This window comes from Myxine glutinosa, chromosome 2 (genome assembly GCF_964187855.1).
Source record: "Myxine glutinosa chromosome 2, kmMyxGlut1.1, whole genome shotgun sequence".
Taxonomy (NCBI): Eukaryota; Metazoa; Chordata; class Myxini; order Myxiniformes; family Myxinidae; genus Myxine; species Myxine glutinosa.
The window spans coordinates 104136671-104158258 of record NC_136262.1 but is presented as its reverse complement, the minus strand read 5'-3'; the positions used below and the strand labels follow the sequence as shown (position 1 = coordinate 104158258).

General features: G+C 46.5%; 1 protein-coding gene across 2 annotated transcripts in view; it reads left to right on the top strand.

Annotated features, from left to right (window-relative positions):
* SCAMP1 (secretory carrier membrane protein 1) overlaps positions 1 to 21588 on the top strand; it is a 51557-nt gene that overhangs the window by 11623 nt on the left and 18346 nt on the right. Inside the window, exons 2-7 of one of the 2 annotated variants that reach the window (XM_078772743.1) lie at positions 2740 to 2781; positions 8539 to 8643; positions 8742 to 8850; positions 9005 to 9133; positions 9733 to 9892; positions 12624 to 12725. In XM_078772743.1, coding sequence (XP_078628869.1) covers positions 2740 to 2781; positions 8539 to 8643; positions 8742 to 8850; positions 9005 to 9133; positions 9733 to 9892; positions 12624 to 12725 — 647 coding nt within the window. The remainder of the gene's footprint in view (positions 1 to 2739; positions 2782 to 8538; positions 8644 to 8741; positions 8851 to 9004; positions 9134 to 9732; positions 9893 to 12623; positions 12726 to 21588) is intronic. The other variant, XM_068107600.2, reaches the window with a different exon arrangement.

Here is a 21588-nt window from a genome sequence, read left to right as displayed (position 1 = left end):
ACAGTGTGTCCATGAGGACATTAAAGTACATCTGGAGGAAAGGAAAGTACCAAAGTTGTATGAGGCGGCAACCATGGCAGATGACTATGCCTTAACGCACAGGATGAGGTTCCATAAACCTAACTTCCCGCCTCGAGTTCGCACGGAGAGTTATGATACATCTGGTGCGGAGAACGAAGATTCAGGGGGGTGGACTCGAGATGAAAATGAGGACCACTCTGACACCACGACTTCTAGAAATCAGGAGACTGCGGTTCCAAGACAGACCTATCATCCGGGGTGGCTCGAGGCAGACCGCCGCCCCCATGCCTTGGCAGACCACGAGGTTCTCCTCCGGGCCTACTTGCGCTTTTTGCCATAAACCTGGACACTTGATGTCCAACTGTTATGCTCTGGGAAAGGAAAATCAGGAGCGGAGTTCGACTAGTACAACTCCGAATGCAATGGCCAGTGTGAGAGGTCGCCCTCAAAAGGGTTACCAACCATTTATTTCAGAGGGGTTTGTGTCACTGGATGGAGCCTCGACTAACCGGAGACCTGTTAGGGTATTGAGGGACACCGGAGCACATCAATCTTTAATGCTTCAAGGCATCTTGCCATTGTCAGAGGAGACGGCAACTGGTGATAGTGTTCGTTTACAGGGGATTGGTGGCTGTGTAACAGCTCCACTTCATGCCATCCATTTGGAGTCCGATGTGGTGTCAGGACCGGTCACCGTAGGTTTACAAGCCACTCTTCCTGTAGAGGGAGTATCTGTTATCGGGAATGATTTGGCTGGTGGTCAAGTTTATGGTAACCCGATGGTTGTTAACAAGCCCAGTAGGGAAAATAACACCACACCAGTTAGGGATGACGACAGGTTTAGCAAGTTATTTGTAGGTGGACTGAACTTCAAAACAAAGGAAGATGTTTTGGAGTCTGCGTTCAGCAAATATGGACCGCTTTTGGAAGTGCTGCTGATAAAAGACAGGGAGACACGAAGGTCAAGAGGGTTTGGCTTTGTCACGTTTGAAAACTCCAAGGACACCAGAGAGGCAGAAAAGGATCTGAATAGCAAGGAGTTGGAAGGTCGGACCATCACAGTAGGGAGGGCATTTCCTCGGGGTCGAGGGGGCTACAGAAGAGGACCACGGAATAGTAGTGGTGGTGGCCGCAATCGATATTATTATGGGGGCTTCCAGAGTTATGACAGCTCTCGAAGAAGGATTATCAGAGCACTGGCCGAGAAGGAGACCACCAGTCAGGTGACTACTGTGACAAGTGGTCCCACCGTAATTATTAGGAGTCAGGAGAAGTTGAAGCACTGAATGCGGCAGAGCCGCCGAGCCCAGATTCCTACACGGACTAACCGTGAACGCCACATTCCTAAAGGCGTCCAGGTTGTGAACTTTCCTGCACAGACTAACCGTGAGCTCCACGTTCCTGAAGGCGTCCATGTAGTGAACTTTCCTCCCCGGACTAACCGTGAACTCCACGTTCCTAAAGGCGTCCATGTAGTGAATACTCGGCTTGGCCTCACGGAAAAAGTGCTATCGAGTTGCTTAACTTTGGATTTTTGATCAACCCCTTAACCTTCATTCAAAAAATGAAAAACAAAAATCCGAGGTTGATGAGATGGAGTTGGCGTTGCAGGAGTACAACGGGAAATTGAACATGTAAAGGGCAGGGACAATGTCGTTGCTGATGCTTTGTCCAGAGTGAATTTACTTTGGAAATCTCTGTGGGTTGTGTGAAATTATGTTGCTTTATTTTTGAGATGTTTATAATTGTTGCCCATGGGAATTGATGATTTGGATGGTGAATTTACTTTTGTTTTTTTTGTTAAAGTTTGCATGCGAAGAAAGTTTTCGCTGTGGTCAAACTTTCTTTCTTGAGGGGGGGAAGTGTTACGGGTTCGTGACTTCCGTTATTGTGGTTTTCACCCACTGGACATGTTTCTGATATTATGTATTATTATTAGTTTCACAAGGTTTATTATTCACGAACGGTTATCAAAAGTTAAAAAGGATAACTGTAAGTGAAACAGGAAACCGAAGGAGAAGACAATGAGGTGAAGAGGGGGAAGCAGCACGCGCAAAGTTGGGGAAGACTGTGACGTCAGCGCTCCGTAATGAGCCAGGTCTACCGACAGCCGCGAAGGGATTTTGAGTTCCTGGAAGGGACATCTGGCGATACGAATATTCGCTGGAGTGGAGAAATCTGCATAGACAGATTTGGGGCGCTGAGATTCCGGCGAATCCTTGCCTCGTCGCATCGGCTCAAGCCAGAGCCGTTGGCCATCTTGAACCCCGTGCTTCGGACCTGTGAAGGTTTGCTTCGTGTCGTCTTCTCCCCAACATCCTACCGTCTGTCGGGGATGAGTGGGTGAGACCGCTTCGTCTCCAATTACGTTGCGGTTTGCTGAGGGAGCGGTGAAGGTGCGCCTCTGGAGGGTGCCTTTGTACAGTTTGGTGGGAAGCGCACCCTTGCCCACTGTACACGCTTCGGATATCGACTGGAGAGCGAGATTCGGGCTTCGACGGGATTTCGTCATAGAGACATTGAGGAGTGTTCGATCATTTGCTGGCAGAGCAGTGAGTCTCTTGACTTTATATAAGATATATATAGAGTGCACTCTCAATGGCCATTTGCTGTACCGTACTACCTGTGTGTGATTTATAATACAAGTTTGTTTATTTATAATCATTGGTGTGGTTTTACTATTGATTTTCAACACAGGGTAATATATTTTTCTGCCAGGGTTCCTCTCGGGGTTCGGAGGTTACCGAGACCAGGAGATCGGTGAGGACTCCGTAACAGTATGAATGTATGTCCCCTCAAACATATACCAATCAGAGCTGAGGATCTGGTCACATGACAGGGTGATGTGATTACGTCTGATGTCATTACGGCAGCTGACACTCCACACACCGCCATTTCGACATATATGCCATTCGTGCCGAACATATTGTTACAGACGTGGCTTAGATGTTATTTACCGAGCGGTTTTGGTATGACCACGTCTGCACAAGTTACCCGATTATACCCGAACGTTGACTAATCGCGCTACGCTAGGTCAATGAAGGAAAAGGCACACAGCTGGGATTCAAATGACACGACACCAGGGTTCAGTTCTCAAGACCTCCGGAGGAGGTTATATTGTTACGGAAGGTTAGATTACAACTACCAGAGGGACAGCATAGTAAGATAAGCACTTAGACACACTCTTATATTATTCCCAACAGACGACAGATAAACGGGACAAAAGGCTGACTCACACGGGGTTTGATGGCTAGGAAAGGCAGGATCGATGGCTCCAGGTGCACCTGGGCTCAAAGGTCAGAATCGACTCGGTCCGGTCCAGAGATGCGGGGAGGTATTCAGCGCTCGTACGTGGCAACTTCTCTCTCCAGGCTGGGGGCGCATCTGACCTCACATCCGGTGAATCGCTTCGTATCTCCGGCGGGGAGTGACACGCCCTCGGCTCGTTAGCTCCGCCCCAGATGGAATCGGCACGTCGCCTCTCATTGGGTGCGTGCGGGGGGGGGTTACCGGCTCCGCCCTTGACGGGGGACTGACAAGGAGCCCCTTCGTGGTAACCCCGTGGAGCGCATGGTCCGGCGCGCATTGTCAATGGCGGCTAACCGAGCCGGTGTGATGACGCACACTCCCCCGCGCAGCGTCGTTGTTGTTGTAATTGTTGTTGTAGTTGTAGTTGTAGTTGTTGTTTGGGGAAGAAGATGGAAGGAGGTATGGGAAAGGTCCTAAACTCACTACTGGTGCCATATAATCACATTCTGGTGCAACGAAGAGTCAGAATTAATGGAAAGGAGTCCTTAACTGACATAGACTAAGAATAACTAGCAAGATGTCCGAAAGTTGTCTACGTGTGATGCGGTGGACCTGGGCACGACATTTAATGGGGGAAAAAGGGGAAGGTCGGCTCTACTGATTGTTGTTTACAGACAATGGGACTAGGGAATGGGGGATTGGGGATAGTCGGGGAGTATTGGGGAAATAGGGGAATATTTACAAGCGGATATGGAGGCCAAATTCCATATTCGCAACAATATTGTCGAACCTGTCATATATTCACAATCGCCATGCTCTACCTTAACATTTTTCATTCAGTGTGAAACACAAACAAACCGATTGTTAAAATGACCATCAAATATCAAAAGCATCGGCGCTACGGCTCTTCCGACAATATGGTATGTATCCAACCCTTGTGGGATATAATCTAGATTACAGTAGATCTTCCCTCAGTTCTGCAAGTAAAACTTACCTCATGAATGTCTGGATTCCTCCAAATTTCTTTGTTTAATGTTATAATCAGCATTAGCGACTGTTTAAAGAGCTAATCATGTGTGTTTGTGGTTTATAATATTTTACAAGCTCAGCTTTGCCGCTGTTAGACTTTAGGTCTTGTTTTTTGAAAAAGGCCCTACCTCCTTTGATTTATCATTCATTTCTCTGATCGATGTACTTCGTTAAGTAACATTTCAGCACAGGAGGTTTCATCCGATGAAGGCAAAGTTTGAATCGCCAATCAGACTTGATCCCACGATTGCATCCCACTTAACAAATTTTCTTGAAATGTTGCTTTTGGGTGCTGTGCAAGTGAGGAAACCTTAGAAAGATCTTTATATTTTATCACCTTATTGTTTGAATTTCCTGGACATTTTGTAAATCTTGGAGAATTTGAGGATGTTAGCAGATGTTGAGCATTAACACTGTGCTGTATGCTGTTGATCAGCCTATGTATCACCCGGTGATTATTCATGCCCGAGTCAGGAAGAAGGTCTTGCAGCTTGCTTTGTTTTTCTATCTCTGCACTTTCTCACTGCCATGCTCATAGGCATCTCTCGGTAAGATAGAGGGCGAAAGACGACCGCAAACCACCCAAGAATGACGGTTGCCAAGACACTGCTTCAATAGTGCTGACATTCTGTAAAGAGTACTAGAATACACGACCTCTCGCTTTGTGGACTGGAATACCAATCTTGGAGCTAGAGATAGATTTACGTATGCACGAGAGAGAAATTTGCATGGTTGCAGATTAACAACACCCATCGTGCACCTACACACAGAAGTAAAAATACTAGAAATCAAAGACTACTTCGACATGAGAGGTGCACTGTTCCCTGCAATGGCAAATGCCAACCCTAATCGCCACTACATGTACAACCACCCACAGGCCCCGAGACACATTAAAATTACACCACAAAGACACCACTGTGACCTCCTTTATAACATCCCCCCACCAAACGGAAACTACAAAAATGCATCCACTGTGTTGGGTTTGTTTGGGTGATGTGCTGTGTTGGGTTTGCGCCAAACGTAACGTCAAAACGTTCCATCTTTGTTTCGTCAGACCACAAAAGTTTTTGCCACTTGGCTTCAGAATCTCTGGAGTGTTTTTTGCATGCCTCAAATGGGACTCGAGGTGGGCTCTCTGATCAGTCTCCTCCTTGCTTGGTCATCTAGTTTGGAGGGGTGGCCTGATCTAGGCATGGTATTCATGGTACCATACACCTTCCACTTCTTATTGATTGTCTTGACTGCGCTCCAAGGGATTTTCAAGACTTTGAAATATTTTTATATCCATCCCCTGATCTGTGCCTTTTCACAACTTTATTCTGGAGGTCTTTTGAAAGCTCCTTGGTGCTCATTGTTGATTCTTTGCTGTGACATGCACTACTCAGCAGAGGAAACCTACAGGAACAGCTGATTTTATTCTGAAATAATCAGAATCACTGCAATTTAACACAGGTGGGGGCCAATTAACTTGGTGTGTAATTTTGAAGGTGATTGGTTACACCTGAGTTAATTACCTCTGCCACCCAAGTTGGATGGAGGTTATGTTTTCACCCCTGTCTTTTTGTTTGTTTTTGTTTGTCTGTCTGTGAACAAAATATCTCAAAGTTGTGGACGGATTCAGACAAAATTTGGCAGAGATGTAGTGTATGTTGCAGGGACGAAATGGTTAGATTTTGGTGAATATCCAGATTCGGATCCGGCTCGTAGAATTTTTTTCAGTGATTCTTCACCATTGGGTGATGGGGCCAAAAACGATACAAAGCAGGATATCTCAAAAAGTTATGGACGGATTTGAAGGAAACTTGGTGGATCGACTGGGTGTCTGACAAGAATGAATCCATTTGATTTTGGTGAAGATCTGAATATGGATTTGGATACGTGAATTATTCAAGTTTTAAGTGATTCTTCACCATTGAGGGATCGGGCGAAAAGCGATATATAACATAATATTTAAAAAAAAGTTATGGATGACATATGAATAAACTTGGTGGATGAGTTAGTTGACAAGAACAAGCTGATTAGATTTTGGTTGAGGTCCGAATCCAGATCCTGTCTATCAGTGGGATACAAAACAAACTGTTCAGCCTGGTGGAGGTATTGCTCTACCAAGTGCCGTTCTCTTTACCTCTGGCACCAAAGGTTGAATGGAGGTTATGTTTTCACCCCTGTCTGTCCGTTTGTGAACAAGATATTTCAAAAGGTTGTGGATGGATTCGGAAGAAATTTGGCAGAGACGTGTGGCGTATGTGACACGGACGAAATGATTAGATTTTGGTGAGGATTCGGATCCAGCAACTGGAATTTTAAAAGTGATTCTTCACCATTGGGAGATGGGGCCAAAAATGATACATCAGCCTGTCCATCCTTCTGAGGTCGGCAAATTGAGTACCAGTTTACTGGTAATTCCCTGTGTGTTGCAAGAGGCGGCTAACAGTGTTGGCGGCAGGAAGGGCATCTGGCCATAAAACATTGCTTCAGAAAGGGGATCACGGTGCCTGAAAAATGCCAACCCCTGCTCTGCGGGAAAAGATGGCCTCCAAAGGTGGTTCTTTCACCAATGCACACCGGAAGTTAATTTTTAATTCAACTGGACTATGTCCAGCTGAGTTTTTGTCGACACTCGGTGTCCGTCGTCTGTCGTCTGTCTGTCTGTCGTCTGCAAACAATTCGACGTCTACGCTCTAAAAAGTCACAAATATTGATTAAATTTGATGAAACTTGTTATGCAGCATCTTAAAGACATAAATTAGTTTGGGATTGCATTTGGGCGTTGCACGCCAAAAAATGGTCGCGGCAGGGCGGCCATATTGAAAAATCAATTTTTGTCAATCTGGTACTTCCTTATGTAGCTAGAAGGCTGAAACTTGGTGTGTAGGCAGTATGTAACAAACCTCAACACATATAATAAATTCAAGTCTGAAATCTGAGAAAAGTAATTGTAGTTTTACTTTTCATGCCTCACTTAAAACTCAATTTTTTCTAGATTCCTGTTTAAACATGAGATACCTTCAACGTTACTGTACCTCTTTAGCACATATAAACTATATAGTTTGTGGTTCTATTATGCATATTCTAACCATATTGATATAGACCAGTTGAGTTCAGGTTCTCTGGAACCTCTAGTTATGAATGGCAGCAGAAATTTTGTGTGTTTCCACTTTACCATTTGTTCCTTCGACTTTTTGTAATGGTGTAGGCAGGTTTGTTTGTCCTTTGCGATTATCTCTCAAAAATGTCTATTCCCCAAAATAGCTGAATGTCCACTATAATAAAAACAAGGTCTTTTTCTTTGATTTTTGTGGAACTTTATTCTTCTTCCTCTCATCCTTTTATAATGGGTGAGGTCCAACAGTACCAAGCTTCTGCCCTCCCTCAACCACAACAGTCCTCCACTTCCCCTCTGCCTCAGCCATCTCTCTCTCTCTCCACTCTCCAACTCTCTCCACTCCACCCTATTTATATCCCTCCTCACACAATCCTACCATATCAACTGTGTGGTCTATCTCTTTTCCTCCTACCTTGTTCCCTCAACCTCTCTGCCCTCATTCCCATTCTCTCTTCCCTCATCTGCACAGTGTCCAGCTGCAGCTGGAATTTCTTCAATCTCATCGTCAAGTTCATTTCCACACCAATCTCCTCCCTCAGTTCATTTCCACACCAATCTCTTTCCTCAGTTCATTTCCACACCAATCTCCTCCCTCAGTTTAGCTCCACACCAATCTCCTCCCTCAGTTTAGCTGCACACCAATCTCCTCCCTCAGTTTAGCTGCACACCAATCTCCTCCCTCAGTTTAGCTGCACACCAATCTCCTCCCTCAGTTTAGCTGCACACCAATCTCCTCCCTCAGTTTAGCTGCACACCAATCTCCTCCCTCAGTTTAGCTGCACACCAATCTCCTCCCTCAGTTTAGCTGCACACCAATCTCCTCCCTCAGTTTAGCTGCACACCAATCTCCTTCCTCAGTTCATCCATCCTCCTTCTATCCAGCCTCTTCACTCTCGCAATCCTCCTCGTCCAGTTTCTCACAGACTTTGTGATGATTAAAGTGCTACCATAAAAGCTGCTAGGTTAGGCATTATTGAAATAAGTTTAACAAAATGTTAATAGAATGTATAAGAAACTTTAGAGAGATTAAATAAAGGCTAAATGGACCACATATTAATTGGAATTCGTTCTTTTCGAGCATCTGCAATGCGAGTATGAAATTTTGATGTGGGTTAATTTGTGGTATGTTGCAGGGTCAGAATGTTGCTCCAACTCCAACTCCACCAGCTTACGAGCCAGCTGTTATGCAGCCGACTGTGGAGCCCCCAGCATACACCCAGCAGGGCTATGGCACAGAGGTGGGTGCAGTGTAGGATTTAACGAGGCTTGAGCTTTATGCCATGAATAAGGTATGCATCGCTGTCTCATCGTGTAATTGGTATATTTGTGTTCGCAGGCTTCGGCTGCACAGTCAGAACTGCTGAGACGGCAGGAAGAGCTGGAGCGCAAGGCGGCCGAGTTGGATCGCCGAGAGCGGGAGATGCAAGGGATCGCTGCTGGAACCAGTCAGTCGGGCTGGGTCAGACGGGTTAATTTTGTTTTCACAAAGATATTTCCAAATATGATTCAAAGCTAAATGATTGTATCACTACCTCTTTGGATGACCGAACATGCTGTTTCTTTTTCTCTCGTTTCAATGGTCTCCCAATTCACCTGCAGCTGGAAGTAAAAACTGGCCACCACTTCCATCGTGGTTCCCTTTGGGACCATGTTTCTACCAGGATATTACCATAGAGATACCCGTGCAGTTCCAGAAGATTGTCAAGATGCTGTATTATTTGTGGATAGGTCAGTGAGTGTCATTTTCTCTCTCTGTGTCTCTCTCTGTGTGTCTCTCCCTCTGTCTCTCCCTCTCTCCCTCTGTCTCTCCCTCTGTCTCTCCCTCTGTCTCTCCCTCTCTCCCTCTTGTTGTCTCTGTGTGTGTCTCTCTCTGTCTCTGTCTCTATCCCTCTCTCACCGCATCTCATCATATAAATGAGATTACGAGTTTATTTCTTTATTCACATTTTGAACGGGTTTTGTGAGAGAACTGCTTCCTCTTCATCTGAGCCATAGCGGGTCAATTATCAAATGGCGTCGGATCCTGATATTGACTTGAAGTGCTGGCTGTGTTTGCATGTATCTATGGTGTCATTCTTTCATTCATTCACTTGTACAATATTGTGTCATCGCACCATTTGGGAAGTTGCAGCTAAATAGGGACTTAACATGGTTTTTTTTGTTGTTGTTTTTTGCCATGGGCGCACACATATAGCAGAAACGACTCTCGGTCTCGTCTCAACACATAGTGGTTTGCAAACGAGGCCAAGCAGTTGAACATTACAGCTGCCACGAGCATGCCTTGGACTGTGCAGCTCAGTGCATCCCTTTGTCACTTTTGCGTGCAGTGCACGCGGCCACTCTGTGCCTGAACGTGCTCGGCTGCCTCGCCTGGTTTTGTGTCGACTCGACACGGGGAGTCGATTTTGGACTTGCCATCCTGTGGTTCATTCTCTTCACGCCCTGCTCCTACCTCTGTTGGTTCCGGCCAGTCTATAAGGCCTTCAAGTCAGTCCTTGATTACGTACCAATTTCTCACATGCACGTTAATCAAATAAATGTTTTTTTTATTGTCGTCCTCTGCTTTGGTTTTGAAGCAGATGGACAATGTGCAGCTATTTGATGAATATTTTTGGAATGAAAATAACACCTTTATTGAAAAGAAAATTAACTGTTTGTTTGTTCAACTTTGCAGTCACCGTTATCATATTCCATACATAGCAAATGGGAAAAAGTGCTATGAAGTTTCCTGTGATTCATAGCTTTCCTTTGCTCGTTCTTTTGATGACATGTTTTAATACTGTCCTGTGAGATGTCCACAGTGCTCACTAAAATACCTCAAAATGGTGCGCAGATGCTGCCACGTCGTCGTGTAATACTTAAGTTAGTTAAGGCCTGAAGAAGTGAGGCGATCTATCATGGGCCACTGAGGCTGCCACGAACCAAAGGATAATTTGCTTACCGGAGGTGGACGGAGGTTATGTTTTCACCCGTCGGCTGGTCTGTCCTGCGAGCAGGATATCTCAAAAAGTTAGACGGATTCGGGCGAAACTTGGTGGACAGATTGGGAGTGTGACGAGGACGAATTTATTTGATTTTGGTTAAGGTCTGGATGCAGATCCGGCCTATCATTGGGCTACAAAACGGAAACTGTTCAGCCTGGTGGAGGTATGCGCTCTACCGAGCTCCACTCTATTTTCTAGCTGAGATAACTTATTTGATTCAGTCAAGACTGAAACGTCAGGCCTCTGCCAACCCACTTGAAGGCACCTTTATACGTGATATTAATCACTTTAGTAAACATTGTCTCCTGCTAATCGATGTTGGAGAGGGTGGCCAAAATGTCCGTTCACCCTGATTACCATGTTCATTTTTGGCAAAGTAATCTTACATTGGGTAGCGCTGGGGTGTAACTTTGTATACGCGGCCAAATGTATTAAAATTTCCTGACGCATTTATCTGAAAGCAGATGAAAGGTAAAGTCTGTTTTCAAATTGTTTGCCTTCACCTACATTTGAATGATCAGTCATGGAATTAGGTCACTATGAATGACTCGATGTTATTACCTCCGCCGCCAAAGATGGATGGAGGTTATGTTTTCACCCCTGTTTGTCCGTTTGTCCGTTTGTCTGTTTGTCTGTCCGTTGGTGAACAAAATATCTCAAAGTTGTGGACTGATTCGGACGAAATTTGGCAGAGATGTAGCATATGTGACAAGAACGAAATGATTAGATTTTAGTGAAGATTCGGATCTGGATGCTAGAATTTTTAAAAAGTGATTCTTCACCATTGGGAGATAGGGCCAAAAACGATATATAGCAGGATATCTCAAAAAGATATGGATGGATTTGGATGAAACTTGTTGGACAGGTTGTGTATGCTCGCTACTGAGTGCCGTTCTAGTTGAGAATGCTATCATCCGTCGTACAAAGTCCTTCCTTGTTGGCACACCTGAACTCCTATCCACCTACAAGGCTTTCATCCGCAGCTTGATGGAGTACTGCTCTCCCCTCTGGGCTAACTCTCTTGTCTCACATCTAGCTCAGCTTGTCACCATGGAAACCAAGGCCTTCAAGATCATTGGAATCTCCCGCGATGAAGCTTAGTCAATGGGCTTATCACTTTCACATCGCAGACAGGTCAGTGGTCTCTCTGTCTTCTATCGCCTCCTTTCTGGTCTTATACCCTTTACTCTTTCTGTGCATTATTCCCCTCAGGGTTCTGCAAGGCACACACAGTCCACCATCAACCCCTTTCTGGTTGGACGACCTAAATGGAAGATCACTGCTCCCCTCCACTCATTCGTTCCTCTTTTCTCCCACCTGTAGAACAAACTTCCACATCCTCTTCAATATCATTCTTCCCTCCAGATCTTCAAGACAGCTGTTAACCACCATCACAGATCATCCGCAATCCAAAAACCATGATCCTTTTCTGCCCTCGTTAAGCTCCCTCCAATCACTCTTCCTTCCAAATTTTCAGTTTTCCCCTTCTGAGAGTTTCCCTCTGTATCCATTTTGTCCACCCCATGCATTCTCTCCTGCCCTCATTCGTCCCCATGCCCATTGTTTGTCCAAGTCGGCCTCTATCCTGGCCTTATTAAATTCTGCTGTTGGCGTTTCCTCCTCCCTCTCAACTGTTCCTTTAGTCCTTTTGTGTTCTGATCCGTTCAGTGTACTAGCATGAGCTCTTCCACGAGCCTTGACCATGTATACAAAAAAAGAAAAAGTAAACCACACTTTTGGTCCATCAAGGTCTTTGAGGGATTTTATGCAAAGACATACAAATTGTCACCCACAGCGAAGCACACACTCATGCAAACTCACATCCCCTCTTCCTCGGTCAGACGTTTCCATTTGCACCTGAAAATATATTTTTATTTTTGTAACCTCAAAACGCACAAAATAGATTGAAGTTATTCAGCGGCACTATTTTAGTAAATTAACCTATCAGTCGCCCTGAATTTATTTGACCCCGTTAATCTAGATTTATCACTTATCACTGTTCTCCATTCCATTTGGTATCAAAAGTAATGAATGGTGTTGTTTTTCTCCCATTACTTAATTATTTATTTAACTGTGTGTCAGGTTGTCATTTGAATCTTGTCTGAATCTGATGAGAAATATATTGGATCTACTTTTTATGTCCTGAAGGTTTGTAGGTGGGAGGATGGGGAGTGGTGAGCTTGCACACCTGATGTGCACTCTGGTGGAATGTTCCTGTTTTCCATATTTTACAGGAGTGACAGTTCCTTCAACTTCTTTGCCTTCTTCTTCATTTTCTTCTGTCAGTTTGTGATACACGTCATGCAGTCCATTGGCATTCCAAACTGGGGAAACTGGTACGTGTTCTATATTCTGTTGCACAATTCTGTGTTGCTATTGATCTGTGTTGCTATTCTGTGTTGTTGTTGCTATTCTGATCTGTGCAACAGAATTCTGATCTGTGCAACTGTGTTGCTATTCTGATCTGTGCAACACAGAAACACAATTCTGTGTTGCTATTGATAAATATGACTGGTGACCTTGATTTTGATGTCTTTAAAATAAAAAAAAATTTGTGTGTTTTTTGGAAAGGTCAACTTTGAGTTTCGCATTCTTAGGACTACAAACGAAATGCAATTCACTCTTCTTTTTTTTTTCTTTTTTTAAATGAGATGACCTGGCTCACCACTGTCTTGTTTCCATGGTCATGGATTGACCACAAATCGCTTCAGGTCCCAATGGTTTATTTACAAAACTGATGGGATGGCTGCTATTGCTTTTCAATGGAGATTGTCACAAAATTAATTTGAGAGGGTGTCGAAGTGCAGAGAACCCAAAACCGAACCTGCTCGCCCCACCCACTCATCATTTTGTTGGTCAGTATCGTGACGTACGTACACTGATCCCACATTGGCCCCCTTTTGGAAGATCAAAGTGCGAGGCAATTCTGGTTGGTAGGTTGTGCAGTATCGGGGCCAGCAGGGCTTCTCGGCCTGGGTTCAGTGGTCCAAGGTAATCACATGGGGTTTCGGGTACTTACGTGACATTGTTTGCATTACCATGACTTAAATCATATATATATATATATATATATATATATATATATATATATATATATATATATATATATATATATATATATATATATATATATACAGTGGTACCTCGGCTTACGAGTGCCCCAACGTACGAGTTTTTCGGGATACGAGCCGTCGCTCGGGCGGTTTGTTGCTTTGGGATACGAGCCGAGATCCGATGTACGAGCTCAAAAAATTTATTTTTTTGAATTTTCCGGTTGTGGCTTCCGGTTCCGGTCACGTGGTTATCTTGCCGTGAAAGCATCTCTGCTTGGATATAAAACACGCAATCGTCGAAATACATTAGCGAGGAATCTCCTTGCTCCAGCCGGTGACGTCATCGGCGGGGATCCCCGCCTCCAGAGTGGCTGGTCACGTGACCGCCAAAGCGTGTCGCGCGTGCGGGTATAATGAGCTACACCTGTGGATCACGTGACCACGGAAGCACGCCTCGCTTGAGAGGCATGGCTTTCGGTTTGCGTTTTGCTTTATAAGGCGCGATAAATGGGCTTTTGAGTGTTAGCGGTTCATGGCGTTGACGGTTCATGACGGTTCATGGCGTTGACGGTCAAAAACCCATTACATCAATTTTACCAGGCACTGTACAGTAAGTACAGTGGACACCAAATGCACGGTGGAAGGCTAGAAGTATAAGATCGTCCAAGACAAGTGAGAATAAGCCATACTTTGGAGATGACGTCATTCGCTGGTCCGATAACCAAAGATGTGGTATAAAAAACCAGGTGAGCTAACAATGCAGCAATGAAGGAATTCGGCCAAGGCACCGGCACACAACGACCTACCTACATCGAAAGACTCAATGCCAATGGTGACAGAAGCCAAGACGGCCGGCTTAAACACCGCCGAAAGACCACGGTGTACCAACTTACGATGCAGAACATCTTGCACTTAATATGATGACAACAGGTGCCATCCTCTGACGTACCATTACAGGTACAGGTACAGTACACGTGAGCACAGAGCAAAAGTTCACTGAAACCGAGATTAAGAAAAAAGAAAAAACACCTCGTGGTCCGTGCTCGATATCCGAGTTTCAATCTTTTCAAACACATGATGCTCTCGGTCACGGTATCTCCTGCGAGCTGCTTCTCCTTCAACCACACAAACAACAACTTCTCCATATCTTCATGGATAGAGGTCCAGTTTATTTCTTTACATTCTCTTGTATTATGTACAGTATATACGAGGTCGTGCTTGTTTATACATTATTTGTTATTTATAAAGTACATTTTTGTTATTTAAAAGCACCTAACAAAAAAAATTGGTGTTTTTTTTTTGAGGCTGGAACGGATTAATAGCATTTCAATGCATTTGAATGGGAAAATTTGCTTTGACTTACGAGCGATTTGGCTTACGAGCTCCGTCACGGAACGGATTAAACTCGTAAGCCGAGGTACCACTGTATACTAGCAGAGGTACCCGGCTTTGCACGGGAGTGGGAGGAGGAGGGGAGGGGGAAGAGGAGGGGAGGGGAACGGGGGGGAGGGGGGGAGGGGGAAGCGGGGGGAGGAGGAGGGGAGGGGGAAGAGGAGGGGAGGGGAATGGGGGGGGAGGGGGAAGGGGGGGGAGGGGGGAGGGGAAGGGGGGGAGGGAAGGGTGCGGGGGTGCCCAGGGGAAGAAGGGCCCCTCCCCTCCCCCTCCCCCCCCTTTCCCCTCCCCCCCCTCCCCTCCCCCTTCCCCCTCCCCCTCCCCCTTCCCCCTCCCCTCCCCCCTCCCATCCCCTTCCCCCTCGTTCCCCTCCCCTTCTCTTCCCCCTCCCCTCCTCCTCCCCCTTCACACCAGGGGGGTTGACTCAGCCTGTCATCCCACCGAGGTCGGAAGTCGGAACTCATTGTCGTCAAATAAATGTAGCCTGTATGTTTCACTCTTTGTCACATGCCGTTGGTCCCATGTCAATCGGATGAAGTTGAAAAATTAACGTTACGAAGGTTCTCTGGGACGTACTGATTCCGAATAATGAAGTTGAAAAATTAACGTTCCGAAATACGCTAATTACGCTAACAGAAGCGCTGGAGGGAGCACTGCGCTCCCTCCCTTAGATTCCCTCCCTCTTCTGCTAGCGCTAATTACGCGTAACACACTAATTTTAAAACCCGAAGTTGTTTTAATTTTAAGGTGTGCTGTAGTCAGAAGCGCTAGAAGCGCTGCGCTCCCTCCCTTCGAATCCCTCTCTCTTCTGCTAGTGCTAATTATGCGTAATACGCTAATTTTAAAACCCGAAATTTTTTAAATTTTATGTCTCCGTGACATTCCTGGGACCATCCCGAGTCGAACAGTACTTGCCGCTCGCAAATCCGTCCACGGGTTCTCGAGATCTTAGAGATTGTAGACACATACATACATAGACACATACATAGATCAGGATACAGACACAGAGGCCAACTCTACTTTATATATATAGAGGTACCCGGCTTTGCACGGGAGTGGGTTACTTTTGGGCCAGTGGGTTACTTTACATTAATGAGTAAATGTTTTTAACTCACCTGTTATTTGGGTTGTAGGCGTTCTGGTAGACGGTAGTAAGGTTGTCGGCAGTAGCTGTGTTCTAGGCTGGCTGCTAGACGTTAGTGGGGTTGGAGGTGGGCTGGTAGACGATAGATGGTGTCTGTCGGCGGGCTGGTTTGATACATATCGCAATCCATAATTATGGAGTGGGGCTGGCAAAAGACACATAGAATACTCCCTTGCCCTCTCCCGAGCAACGCCTGGCACCTCCTGTAGTCAATATATCAGTTCTACAGGGCCTCTGTGTAAACAACGTTCCGCGTTTTACTTTCGGGTGCCAAGATGGTAAGTTTTTCTTTGCTGGAAGTGCGAGAGGCCGCCACATACAGCTGACCATGGGTGAAGCAAGGCACGGACAGGTCCACTCCAATGGCCTTGAATGTCTGACCTTGTGATTTGTTGATTGTTATAGAAAAACATGGCTTGCATGGAAACTGGAGGCGACGAAACTGGAAAGGCAGCTCTGAATCTGATGGCATAAGTGGTATTCTGGGCAGAAGGATGACTTCACTTTTGTATGGCCCACAGGAAATGGTGGCCTCGATAACATTGGCATGAAGGCGGGTGACAAAGCAGCGAGTGCCATTGGTGGTCTTTGGTGGCTCCATGTTTCGGAGTATCATGATTGGGACACCGATCTTGAGAATCAGAATGTGTGGCGGCATTCCTGACAGCTCAATGGAGTTGAGCAGTTCAACGGGGTAGGTGACTGCCTCATCATCACAGATGGCACTGTCAACAGACTTGTACCTTCTCTCCTCACCAGGAAACTCAGACATGAGCCAGGTATTGAGCTTACTCACATTGGTGTTCAGAGGAGAGAGAATTGCTCGCTCAGCCAGCCACTCATGATTGTGAGCATTGGCAACCAAACATGGGTACACATCAGCCTTGAGCTCCTCCAATGTCTTCACAACCTTCCCCAGCCCAGTAGGGATTGTGATGGTGTCTGGTGCAGCTGTTAATGGGATCTGTCCATTGCCAACTTCCAGGAGCATTTTGGAAAAGTCAGCTGCCCCTTGATCCCCAGACAAATGCGTTCGCATGTTCCTTGTTAGGTGTTTGACAGTCACATGACGCCAGAGGTCGGAAGTTTTTAGACTGGCATTCACAATGTTGGCCCTTGTGCCCCTCTTGACCACAGGCAAGATCTGGCGGAAATCTCCACAGAGCAGCGTGGGTATGCCTCCCATGGGTCTGTGCACGCCTGTTATGTCCTGTAAAGTGCGGTCTACAGCTTCATACGCTGATTTGTGGGTCATTGGTGCTTCGTCCACAATGATGACAGCTGCATCGTTTATGACCCTGGCCAAGGCTGTGCCACGCTTGATGCCACATGTTGCTTGCTCCTTGGTGTGGGCGTCAAGTGGAATTTTGAATGTGCTGTGTAGTGTCCGCCCACCCTGGAGCAGTGTTGCAGCAATGCCACTGGATGCAGTTGCAAGGGCGATCTTTCCTTGGGATCGGATATGTTTGAGGATGGCATTGATGACGAAACTCTTGCCTGTGCCACCTGGCGCATCCAAGAAGATTATGTTACTGTGCCTCATGCCACTGTTGACGCTACCTTGTTCGACCAGTTGAAGGACTGCATTGTAGACATCACGCTGGTCATCAGTCAGCTGTTCAAGGAGATCATTGGCCTGAATTGTCAACTGATCTTGGTCATAATCTACCTCTCTGAAGTACTCCCTTGCGAGCCTCTCATCTGTGCCCCTCTGTGGTATTGGGAAGTCATACGAACTGAGAACACTGCCACCCATCAGCAACACCTTGTCCTCAAGTGCGCAGAGTGCCAGGTTGTAAACCTCATCATTGTAGCAAGCCGCAACATTACCAATATGGCGACGGTGCTGGAATAGGTAGTCTTCGGATAGCAGGTTACGAAAGTCCTCCCAGAGTGCACGTGGATTGCTGGGGAAGCAGCTGGTGAGAATGATGGCCAATAGGCTCCTGAGGTTTGATGCTGACTGGCTGATTCCTGCTTCCTCCATAGCAAGGTGAAGATGCTGGTCATTTTCCAAGAGTCCTCTTGCCAGGCATGCTTCACGGAAGGACAATTCTTGACCATCTACACTTCTCAGGGCATTGAAGGAAGTGGGACCACATATGTCAGTCAGAAGGAGGCGAACGTAGTAGCAGTCGCCTTGCCGTGGACTGATGCTGTACATGCGGCCAATAGCTGAAACTTCGTGGACAGTAAAATCTCCTCTAACAACCACGCCTCCTTGCTTGCGCCTGGTCCACTTCTTGCTTGACTTATCCCAGGTGTAGTACTGTGGCACCTCATGGTACTTGAGTGTCTTGGCGAAATCATCATGGCTGCAGAGATCAAAGAAAGCAGTGAGTGTGGTGGCTGGCGGTGGTCTCTGTGCCCTTTCCAGGGCATTTTCAGCATTAAAGTAGACTCTCTGACCATTCTCTAGGTGCACGGCAAGTCCCACAACAGGGGGAAAGTGCTGAGATATGGGGTGCTCCAGGATCCTCCATACTGCCTCACTGCTACCCACATAGCGAGCATTCTGGAACTGAGTGACTTCGTCCACTGGACAGTCTCCAGCCCCGATGCGCTGCAGTTGAAAGACAGCCTGGTCAGTCCCCTTGGTCACATACTTGGTTATGTACTTGATGCTACTAATGCTGGAGCATATCTCAACATTGATGTGGCTGTTGAATTGGCGGAGGAGGAATGGGTTGTATGGTACCACCCACTGGTTGCTGACCACTTGCTCCAATTGTCTTCCCAGCTGGTGCATGTTGATCTCCCCAATGTGACCACCATCCTCTGGCTTGAGACGCCGATACTTGGGGTAGCAGTCATTTCCTTGCTCTGTGCTCTGCAAGAATGGCTTTGGAAAATCCTTGGCGCACTTGCGGTCCCTCATGCAAGGACTGTTCTGATTGAGATGTCCACATGGGCCATGGATCATATGAGCCATGACCATCTTGTGCAGTTCCGGATCTATCTCCTTGTCGGGAATCTCAGCACTGATCACCAGGTCAATGTCATCAGGTCTGACCTTGCTCTCGGGAGCAAGCCACAGAAGGATATGTGCATGAGGGAGACCACGCTTCTGGTACTCAATGGTGTACAGGAAGGCTTGCATCTTGCCGAAAGCTCCACGTTTGAGTAGTTCCATGAGCTTCTTTTGCTTTTGACGAAAGACCCGAGCTATGATGTCAGGGCGGTTTTGTGCCTCTTGTCCTGGCTGCAGGTTTTCCTGAATTTCAGTCCATTTGGGGTTGGTGGTCATGGTTATGAAGAAGTCAGGCTTTCCAAAACGGCGGACATAGGCCATGGCATCGCTCTGTTTTTCATGCATCCAGCGGGGGCCACCAGTGTATGTTGCTGGGAGTACAACGCTTTGTCCCACATTGTGTGGATCTCCATCACCAGCAAACAGGCTGTCACGCAGGCTCACATAGTCATCAGCGCGCAAGGTCTTCTGCTCACGACGGATCCAGCCCAATCTCTCAGTTTCTATCTTGCAGTACATGTCCACCAGAAATTGCTGAAAGAGGCGTCCCATTTGCAGTAGGTGGTTGCCCTCTCTTACCATGAGGTGGTAGCTGTAGTATTGAAGCTGGCTGACCTTGCGCCCTCCATCCTGTCCTGCAGCAGTTCGGGCCTGTAGATACACACTGTATCCGTCTGTGCCATACGGGAAGATGATTGGGTACTGGAGTGAATCATAGGATGCATGCAGCTCGCTGATCCTCTTGAGTTCACCATCTCGAAGCCTGAGGACTATGTCTCGGGGATTTGTAGGCTCATTGTCCATCAGGATGGCCACTTCTGGTGCTGACTGGGCATTGTAGCGACGGGCATGCTCTCCGTGTGGCCTCTTGTCCTCCCTGATGATGATCTGCCTCTCTTCATTGTTGCTTCCCTCAGCAAGAACATCATGAGCTGTCTTGAGTTGTCGGATCAGGTGATTGTTGTCATGAAACCAGATGGTAAGATTCCTAAGAATATGTGGATTAAGGCTGCTGTGGTTCCTGGCTGTCAGTTCATCAGCATGAGAGTCCAGGAAGTAGACTTGTAGGAACTTAGGCTGACCCTCCTCAGGTGGTAGCAAGGAACCAATGCGATGAAAGGCCTGGCCCTGAATGCGGAAGCTGGGGTTCCAACCCTGGACTGCTGCGTCTTTGTGACCAAAGCTTGTCATCGCAAATGATCCATTGTACCTTCTGATGTTGGCAAGGAAGTGCCTGCTGGTGGCATCTGTACCAGAGATGAGCTCATTGAGAAATGGTGGTAGGGCTGGGTAAGGGGTAAGGATGACTTTGCCATCACTGCAGCACACCCCTTTTGTCTCTCCATTAAACTTCATAGCTGCACAATGCCTGCACTTGTCGTTCATTTGTCCAACATTTGCAAAATTCACTGGGTTACCGCGGTCATAGGTGAAGGCCATGCTATTGGAGTGACGGTGTTGCTCGACGGTCTCACTGGCTCGTGCTTGTGAAGTCTGTAGAGCTGCGGCGTTGCGACGGCGATTTGCATCAAGTCGTACTTGCCGTTGCTCTGGCTGTTCTGCTTCCTGCGCAGCACGGAATCTTTTGGCGGCAGCCGTATTGCGTCCGAGAGCTGGCCTCTTTCTTGGCATATCTGAAGTGAACAATAACCATAAATGTTAAATTTAACTGCCTTAAGTTAAGCAGAGATTATAGCAACAATAGTTCAGCGGCGTAGTAAAAAAAAAAATGCGCAAGTCAAAACTGGGCGTAGTGGAGAGTGTATGCGGGCTGGCAGACGTTATCGGGATACATAATTCTAAAAATTATGATTATTGTGAACACTGGTAGGCGGGCTAGTAGACGGTAGTGGGGTTGGGTGGTTTAATTGACAATGTAAAATTGCGGCTTGTTAAATGATGCAAATTTACAAAAACTTGAACACTTAACATATTTTGTAAGTTAATATTGTTAACTCACCTGTTACCGGTGTTGTAGGTGGCCTGGTAGACGGTAGTGGGGTTGCCGGCGGGCTGGTTAATGGAAGTGGGGTTGCAGGCGGTCCGGTAGACGGTAGTGGTGTTGTAGACGGTAGACGTTAGTCTGTGGTTAACGTTCCGAAATACGCTAATTACGCTAACAGAAGCGCTGGAGGGAGCACTGCGCTCCCTCCCTTAGATTCCCTCCCTCTTCTGCTAGCGCTAATTACGCGTAACACACTAATTTTAAAACCCGAAGTTTTTTTAATTTTAAGGTGTGCTGTAGTCAGAAGCGCTAGAAGCGCTGCGCTCCCTCCCTTCGAATCCCTCTCTCTTCTGCCGCTTCTGCGCCGGCAATGCTTCTGCTACGCTAATTTTAAAACCCGAAATTTTTTAAATGTTTATGTCTCCGTGACATTCCTGGGACCATCCCGAGTCGAACAGTACTTTCCGCTCGCAAATCCGTCCACGGGTTCTCGAGATCTTAGAGATTGTAGACCCGAAGTTTTTTTAATTTTAAGGTGTGCTGTAGTCAGAAGCGCTAGAAGCGCTGCGCTCCCTCCCTTCGAATCCCTCTCTCTTCTGCTAGTGCTAATAATACGCTAATTTTAAAACCCGAAATTTTTTAAATGTTTATGTCTCCGTGACATTCCTGGGACCATCCCGAGTCGAACAGTACT